Source organism: Portunus trituberculatus, chromosome 27 (assembly GCF_017591435.1).
Source record: "Portunus trituberculatus isolate SZX2019 chromosome 27, ASM1759143v1, whole genome shotgun sequence".
In the NCBI taxonomy this organism is placed as follows: domain Eukaryota; kingdom Metazoa; phylum Arthropoda; class Malacostraca; order Decapoda; family Portunidae; genus Portunus; species Portunus trituberculatus.
Window position 1 is genome coordinate 1,877,378 of NC_059281.1, and position 10,000 is coordinate 1,887,377.

General features: G+C 38.1%; 1 protein-coding gene across 1 annotated transcript in view; it reads left to right on the forward strand.

Moving 5' to 3' along the window:
• Window positions 1–10,000, forward strand: part of LOC123509917 (maltase A1-like) — a 105,673-nt gene that overhangs the window by 25,658 nt on the left and 70,015 nt on the right. Inside the window, exon 4 of the mRNA XM_045264539.1 lies at window positions 225–404. Within this exon, the coding sequence (XP_045120474.1) occupies window positions 225–404 (180 nt within the window). The remainder of the gene's footprint in view (window positions 1–224; window positions 405–10,000) is intronic.

The following is a 10,000-nucleotide window of genomic DNA, read 5'->3' on the forward strand; positions in this document are numbered from 1 at the left end:
ATATGTATGTGTGTGTGTGTGTGTGTGTGTGTGTTAGTGTGTCTGTGTGTGTGTGTGTGTGTGTGTGTGGGAGGGAGTTTATGCGAGTTTACATTCATTTGTACGTATAAATTTTTTGATGATAATTTACAATGTGTCCAGCAGAAAGTGATTTTGCCTTTCATTGATAGTTTCCTTCTTCTCTGCCCTTTTTATTTTGTTGACTCGTCTGCCGCGGTGCCCAGGCGTGGTGGATCACTTGGACTACCTGAAGGAGCTTGGCGTGGTGACAGTGTGGATCAGTCCCATCTTCGAGTCTCCTATGAAAGACTTCGGGTACGACATATCCAACTACACGACAATAGACCGGATCTTTGGCACCATGAATGACTTTGAGGTCCTGGTCACCGAGACGCATAGGAACGGTGCGTGATGTGCTCGTGATGACTGTTTTTTCTTTTTTTCGCTTTGCTCCACACCATACTTGTAGCATTCCTCACCATTCATGATGACATTTTTTCTGTTCTTCCATACTCTAATATTTTAGTGATAGAAATGTTTAGGTTCAATGATAAAAATTCTGCTACGTGAACAATTGGGGATATCGTCAGGTGATGGGATTATGTCCACCTGCTAAATGCAAACATTAGCCAGGATTTATGATCCTTCACCCTTCATTGGTAAACTCTGTACCTCCTTGTCTGATTTCTTGTTTTCCTGTTCCTATGATTTTGGTGTTTTCAGGAGGGAGGTCCTAGAACACTTCTCCAACTTTGGATAAGCCTTTTAGTGTTTTATGTTGGGGAAATTGCAGTCTTTGTGGGACTCTTAAACATTTTTTTGTTGTCCTTATCTAGTGTCACTCCTTTATACATCAAAGGAAGGTAGGAGTCAATATGGTTACTCCCATCAAGTTCTGTCAAATGAATACAAGTTTTGTATTCATTTCACATTCAAACTTAGGAAAAAAAAAAAAAAAAAAAAATATATATATATATATATATATATATATATATATATATATATATATATATATATATATATATATATATATATATATATATATATATATATTCAGTCATTCCTACCTAAATTTACCGGTAATGTATACTTCTCAAGTTCTCACCTAAATCCTCTGGCTACAAGAAATTCTTTGAGTGCTGCATATCCTCCAAAGTGGAGTATATTCTGAATCACTTTTCTTTCACAGAGATCTCCAATCTATGAGACTTGAATGTTCACCGACTATCCTGGTGAGCTAGTCCTCCGTGACATAAAGTAACTAGTGCAATACCCTACTCACATTTTTCACCTTTTCCTAACCACCAATCCAATTACTTATGTTACCCTATCTTTTCCAATGGGCTCCTCCGATCACAATCTTATATGTGTATCTTTTCCTATACTTGCTGCAAGCCTTTCTTGGGATCCCCTAAAGTGGAGGTGCCTCTGGCGTTTTGCCTCTGCTAGTTAGAGGGGGATTTTCCTTGCAATGACTACTGCTTCCTTGTCAGACTCCATTTGCTCAGCGCTTAACAGAGGTAATAGTGTCAAGTATTACATTACTCACGCTTTCTCTCGACTTATATTTTCAATATTGATTTAACACAACCTGTTCTCGTGCTATATATGAGTGAGGTGGCCTACAATAGGTACTTGAGCCTTGCATCACCTGAATCTTATGCGCTGTTTCTGCCCTGAATCATGTCAAGTCTGTTTTCCACCTAGCCCCAACTTCCTTCATTAACAGAAAGTGTCAACATCTTTTGAGATCCAACTTCTCTCGAGATTTATAGCACCTAGCAAAAAATATCTCTAATAACTTTCCTTCCGCATCCTTTTCTCTTTTATTCCATCGTGGTGGCACCACTGCCATCTCATACATTTCTAAGAGCTGATTCCTTTTCTCAGTTCTTTACTAAAACTTCTACCTTAGATGAATCAGGGCTTTCTCCTCTCCCTCTTACTACTTTATGCTACCAGTTGAAATAATTCGAAATGGTGGGTATGTTCGGTACTTTATCTTTGTTAATATTAACTGCATTTGCCATCTGTCTGTCTAATCTTTCATTCTTTCCAAATCTGTCTGCAGAGCGATGGCATCCGAGACAAACGTAGTTAATCTTCGCATCATCCCTTCTTAAATTACTTGTCTTTCATATCATCGTAATAATTGAACTATCAAAATCATTAATGTATATTACAAGTAACAATAACCCTAAAACTAATCCTTGTCGCAGCCCAATAATCACTCGACTCCATTGGGGATTAAAACCGTTTATTATAATTCTTTGTTGCCTATTTCTTGACCACGACCTTATGCAACCTAATTTTTCTTCCATCCTGTACACACTAACCTTTTATCAGTAGCCTCTTATGAGGTATCTTATCAATTGTTTTACTAAAATTCAGGTTAAGAAGTCAAAACTATATCTATTATCTGCAGCCTCGTAAACTTTAATATGAAAAATCACCAAGTTTATAAGGCAAGAATTTCCTTTCGTATAGCTATGTAACTAATGATTTATCAAGCTGTGCTTGTCTAAATGCAACCCAAAGTTTCTTGTTATTGACTATTGATTTACCTACAATACAAATACACGTTAAAGCTTTATCTATTTGTTTAAAGACAAGTACTGCATTGGGTTGTCTTTGCATTACCGGTACCTCTCCTTAATTAAGGCCGTTTCGCACCGGAGGCAAGACACCCGACGCCCGAGAGTAGGGCTGACTTTGATTGTTATGGGTATGTTCACAGGGGTCCGGTCATATTTCACGGTAAATATCCTAAATCAATGTATTGAATATTATAATAGTTAATGCATTTATGATTTTATTAGTCCTTATTGTTCAGTAAAAATTCAGTAAATCTTGCCTCTAAAAGTAACAAAAAACAAAACTTTCACCATTATATACAGTAGGTCATTGAGGGGAAAAAGTCCAGAGTGGAAAATGTCCGAGGGGAGGGGAAATGTCCGGGTGGAAAATGTCCAGGGGAAAAATGTCCGAGGGGAATATGTTCGTGGGTAAAGTGTCCTACCCTCATGTTCACACCGGGTGCGATGCTAGGCGAGACATTCTCTGCGGTAGAGGCTGGCTAATTTAACAGTTCCCTCTGCAACGAAGAAAGACAGTACTCTATGGTCACTTGACGTGGAGGAGGAGGAGGTGGAGGAAGAGTTATTAATTTTATCTTTAGCCTTGAATAATAAAAGGAAAAAGAATTGGGTATATGCAGCAAATATGAAACGACTCAAATGTAGTAAATATCATCATCTTATTCAAGAATTAGAAATGGATGAGGGAAGTTTGAACGGTATTTTAGACTGACTCCAGCTCAGTTCTCAGAAGTTCTATCATTCAATGAACAAGATATTAAGAACCAAGGCGCAAAGTAAAGGAAATCCATCAGTTCACGGTGAAGGACCGCGAAGGAAGTGAGTGAGTGAGGGAAACTTGAGGTGTCAGGTCAGTGTGGTCTAAAAAAGGGGTGGACCTCTGGAGACGAAAGGACAAAGGCGGGAGTTCCAAGCCCCCTTGCATAAGTCATTGATGCCATGGCCAAAAAAATCGCCTGCTTGGCGATCTTGGAATCGGTGCGCGCGGTGTGGCTGGTATGTATGTCCCAATGTTTCGCGTCCGGTGTGAACACTCTTATTGGAAATACTCGAACTCTGAGGCGATATTAAGCAACGCAGCTTCGCACCGCGTGCGTCGTGTACCTCGTGCCTCGTCTCCAGTGTGAAACGGCCTAGCCATTTCCTGAAGACATATCCTAACGGTTCACTACCGAAATCTTTAGATTACTTAAGTACTTTGGGATGTATTCCATCTGGTCCTAGTGATTTAGTTTTTATTCTATCTATCACTGGCTCCACCATTTTCCTTAGTTATTGAAACATTTGTTAGTTCTTCATTCTATATTATTATAAAAATCACGCCAAGGTGTTCTTGTTTTGGCTGGAACACTTGAGCCTGAGTTGAATGCACTCCAATGCTTTTTTCTTTAGTCAGGAAATAGAAAGGGCTTCTGAGATCCATAAGGCAGAGAGAATAGTTAAATCTAGAAAAGTACCCAGCTTTGTTAAGCAAGGAATAGTTTAAGTGTTTATTACACGAACTGCAGGAGCATTTTAAACAAGATAGATTTGCTTAGAGGAGTAGCTTGTGTTGAAAATTTTGATATAATTGCATTAACAGAAACTTGATAAGACATGTCAGGAAAAGTATTTGATCCGAAGGTTAAAATTCATGGTTATGCACTTTTTCATAAGAATAGGGAAAACAGAAGAGAGGAGGAGTGGCTTTGTGCGTTAAGGACACTTTGCAACGTTGCATACAGTACAATTAAGACACATAGCAAAACAGTCCTTATGGGTGGATATTATGGATATGCTTCAAACCAAATAAACTCTTCAATATGGGAGGAAATAAATAGAGCAACCAGGTACAATAAGGTATGTGTGATTGGGGATTTTGATTATAGGAAAGTTGATTGGAGCTTGATGGTGGGCAACAGTGAAGCAGAAGAATTTCTTATGGTCATTCAGTGTAATTCTTTAAAGCAAGTCATTTCAGAAACCACACGGGGAAATAATATTCTAGATTTGATTCTGACAAACAGGGAGGAGTCAGTTACGCAGGTGGAGGTTGGTGGCCTGCTGGTAAGAGTGACCACAATGAAATACGATATAAATTGAGATGGCACGAAGCCTTTAGAAACAAGAGTACCATGAAGGTACCTGACTTCAGGAAGGCTAATTTCGAAGACTTAAGGGGGTATTTATAGGGAGTCGACTGGCAGGGGACAGGCAGAGGAGGTCAGGTAAGGTCCATTATGCAGGTGAGATAAGGAAAGCAGGATCAGAGAGGTGGAGTGAGATGTGAAGTCGGAGAAGGGGAGGGTAGTGCGATCAGGGTCAGGACCGGCTGAGAGGAATAAAATGAGGTTGGTGGGACCAGAGCAGGTGAATGTTCGTAAGGTGTATATCTACTTTCTTGATCGGTTACATAGAGGTCAACTAGCTAATATTCCTTATAAAACAATAAAATAAAAAAAGAACTACTCTAAGTGGATGCCAGTTACATTAAAATGATGCACAGGACAAAAGAGGAATATATATATATATATATATATATATATATATATATATATATATATATATATATATATATATATATATATAAGAAACTAAATGCAGGAGATGAGGTTTTAAGGCCACTATACGATGAATTAGTAAGAACAGTTAAGAGGTTAACGAAGACAGCTAAAAGCGAATATGAGTTGAGGGAAGCCACCCAAGCAAAGACGGATCCAAAGGGATATTTTTCAGTTGCATAAGACGAAAAGCAGAAAGAAATAGTTCCTTTAAAGACAGCTAATGGGGAGATGGTGAGTTCTGGGGAAAAAAATTGTAAAAGTATGAACGAGTATTTTTTTTTTTAACTTCACCCAGGAGAACACACAGGAAATCCCAGAGAGCGAACATTTTTTTTTTTTTTGGGGGGTGGTGGCGGGAGGAGGCAGAGGAGAGTGAGAAGCTGATAGATATTCATAAAACTAAGGAGATGGTAGAACAGGAAATAGATAAACTAAAGAAATTCAAGTCACCAGGACCTGATGAAATATACCCAAGGGTACTTAAGGAGTGCAAGTAGGTCATTAGTGAGCCATTAACAGTACTTTCTAGGATGTCACTGGAGTCAGGTGATGTACCGATAATGTGGAGAGAAGCTAATGTAGTATCAATATTTAAGAAGGGAGATAAAATCTTAACGTCTAATTACAGGCTGTCAGCTTAACTTCAATGGTGGATGAATTAGTGGAATTATTAATAAAACATTAGGGAACACCTAGACAAACACGGTTCGATAAATCACTCACAACATGGATTTACGAAGGGAAAGTCGTGCTTTACAAACATGTTGAGCTTTTATAGTAAGGTTTATGAGACGGCAGATAATGGTGGTAATTATGACTTCCTATACTTAGATTTCAGTGAAGCCTTTCACGAGGTACTACACCAGAGGCTCCTGAGAAAGTTTAGAGCTCTTTGGCTGGATCAAAGTGTGGTTAGGCGATAGGCGACAGAGGGTAGTAATTAACGGATCTAATTCCAAAAGGGGTCAAGTATTTAGTGGGATGCCACAAGGTTCAGTTTTAAGGCCATTTTTATTTCTAATATATATATATATATATATATATATATATATATATATATATATATATATATATATATATATATATATATATATATATATATATATATATATATGTGTGTGTGTGTGTGTGTGTGTGTGTGTGTGTGTGTGTGTGTGTGTGTGTGTGTGTGTACATATTAATGACTTGGATAGAGGAATTAGTAACGATATTAACAAATTTGTAGTCGACACGAAAATGGGTAGATAAATTAGGTCAGATTCTGATGCCACTGCCTTGCAGGCAGATTTGGGTAAGATGAAAGAATAGACAGATAAATGGGAAATGCAGTTCAACATTAACAAGTACAGGGTAGAGATAATCCACACATCAGGTACATGATAAATAACGAGGCACTATTTAGTTCCAAGTATGAAAAAGATTTAGTAGTTATAGTCAGCTCCGATCTTGGTCAAAGGAAGCATTGTATAGAGGTTAGAAATAAGGCGAATATGGTACCAAGATTAATTTTTAGGAGTGTTAAAAGTAGAAGTCCTGAAGTAATACTGAAATTATACTTGGCGCTGGTCAGGCCACATCTTGACTATGCGGTACAATTCTGGTCCCCACATTATAGGAAGGATATAGCTCTATTGGAGTCATTGCAAAGGAGGATGTCCAAAAAGCTACATGGGATGAGAGATATTCCAAATGAAGAGAGACTGAAAATAAACCCTCAATTTGCACTCCTTAGAGAGACGTAGGTTAAGAGGAAACATGATAGAAGTATTTAATTAAGTGGTATAAGGGTTTTAACAAAGGGGACATGAGCGAAGTGCGGGGACATAACCAGAAATAATGGATTTATGCTTGAAAAACTCAGGTTTAGGAGAGAAATGAGAAGAAACTGTTTTCCAAACAGAGTGATTAATGAGTGGAACAGACTCAGTGGTTATGGACTCAGTGCAGAGTCATTAGGGAACTTTAAAAGATTAGATAAATCGTTTTATTTATTTTCTTTTATTTATTTAATATTTTGTTTATGTTGTACCCTATAGCGCCTGTGGGTGTACTTGAAGAGTATGGGAGGCGCTGTCCAGCTTCCACCCCTTAGTGGAGCAGGCAATTTTATTAATAGTGGTACCCATATTAGGGTCCATATCACCACCCAAGCGCATCTTTGCTGTAAGGCAATTACACGTTATTGGTTTTATCACTATCAAATCCATTATTATTATTGTTTTATTATTATTATTATTATTATTATTATTATTATTATTATTATTATTATTATTATCATTACTATGACAAAAAATGAATATATAATAGTAATAATAATAATAATAATAATAATAATAATAATAATAATAATAATAATAATAATATAATAATAATAATACAAATAATAGAAATAATGATGATGATAATAATAATAATAATAATAATAATAATAATAATAATAATAATAATAATAATGATAATATTAATAATGATAGTGGAGGGGCAAGGTGGAAGGAATAGGGTTTATTCCTTACTAGTTTCGTCTACAGCTTTTTCAGGGAACTGAGTAGCGTTACTTAAAATTCTAGAATTTTGAAAATATACAAGATTGTCCCTCCAAAATCCACAAGACTGATCTAAACAAACACAAGAATTTTTATTAATAGGCCGTGCGATAACGTTAATCGAACCATATATATATATATATATATATATATATATATATATATATATATATATATATATATATATATATATATGTGTGTGTGTGTGTGTGTGTGTGTGTGTGTGTGTAATTCACTGTTTGATCTGCTGCAGTCTCTGACGAGACAGCCAGACGTTACCCTACGGAACGAGCTCAGAGCTCATTGTTTCCGATCTTCGGATAGGCCTGAGACCAGGCACACACCACACACCGGGACAACAAGGTCACAACTCCTCGATTTACATCCCGTATCTACTCACTGCTAGGTGAACAGGGGCTACACGTGAAAGTAGACACACCCAAATATCTCCACCCGGCCGGGGAATCGAACCCCGGTCATCTGGCTTGTGAAGCCAGCGCTCTAGCCACTGAGCTACCGGGCCGTGTGTGTGTGTGTGTGTGTGTGTGTGTGTGTGTGAGAGAGAGAGAGAGAGAGAGAGAGAGAGAGAGAGAGAGAGAGAGACTTGATTTGATTTGATACATTTCTTAAGACAAGTAACATTACAAAGATAATGCCCCCTATCTCAAAAGGGTGGCGGTACATAAGTATCCACTACCCTCATCATAATGAATATATATATATATATATATATATATATATATATATATATATATATATATATATATATATATATATATATATATATATATATATATATATATATATATATACATATATTCATTATGATAAGAATGTGATAATGAAAACTATTTACATGAGGAATAATGGAAAATATTTACAGATTGTCTTACAAATATAAAGTTGCTTATCCTAGCGAGTGGTTAATAAAATATTTGAATATAAGCCTGTCTAATGTGTATGTACATATAATATTATTATGAGAAATTCAGACGATTTCTTAAATTTTCTCACACTTTAGCATGTTGTTAATGTTGAGGCTATTGAACATGTGTACTACTTGGTCTGTGACGGAGAAGAGCTGGTGATGCCTGACGTGTGCCAGCGCAGGGCACCGTAACATGTAGTGTGGCAGTGAGTGACCGTTGGTCTCGCCACTGTCTACAACACTTGGCCGCCTCACTCACCTCCACACCTAGTTGTCAATAATACTTATAACCCAGCCTCAGTCTGGTGCATATATGATCTTTCCATGGCACACGAAAGCGTCCATATGTGAAGTAAGTCTCGTTTGGCACCCGTACATAGTGCCTCAGTGTCTCACTTGTTAAGCACCTTTGTTGCACTTCGTGGCGTTCGTTCTCTACATTTACGCGCTTGATTTTAGATTTTATGGTCTATGTAACTTTTCCTTGCCCCAGTCTTGGCAAGTTCGTCTGCCTTTTCATTGCCGTGGATCCCGATATGAGACGGGACCCACACGAACTTCACACGTCGATCGGGGTCCAGCTTACACAATGCCGCTTTATTCTCAGCCACCAGACTACCAAGGCTGTAAAGCCCCACGACTGTCACTGAAGAGCCATACATCACCAGCTCCGCTCTGCAGTAAGTTTAAAGCAGACCAAGTGGCACATAGTTCTGCTTGTGTGGAAGATATGTTGTCACTGAGTTTAAAGGAGTGACCCTCATCATCACACTTCCCGTTTTCCTTGTGTTTCCTCACTAACACTCCACATCCAGCCCTGCCGTCATCCATCACAGAGCCGTCACAGTCACATGTGTATCTATCGCCACTGTGATATAGTCTATGTCTATTTCGTACCGGTATTTTAGTTATCGTGTGGCGTAAGTGTGTTTGTGACGTGGGAGCGGCGTGTTGACGACCTCAGGTACCTTACTTACCCTCCCAGGGAGGGAGTGCAGGGAACCTCATGACTTCTAAATCATTCGTGGGTACGTTAAATTCACAAATGCTTTCAGCCAACTTGTAGGTGTATCTTTCCTAGCACCCTGAGGGCTTCGGTCTCTACTCTCCATACATCTAAGTTTGTCACAAAGTTGAGTCCCTCTTTGTCCCCTGATGTGCCTCACAGCTGCTATCACATTGATTTCTTTTATTCTATCCCTGATGGTGCCAAGATTTAGTTCACATCTCATTGCCTGTACCACGAGAGAGAGAGAGAGAGAGAGAGAGAGAGAGAGATAGTGTCCCAGAGTTATTGTTCTTTATACTTCAGGATGAAATAGTTTAAGTACTTATAAGTGGAAAGCATTCTGTACATACACGCTGTGTTTTGCAAGGAATTTACGTCTG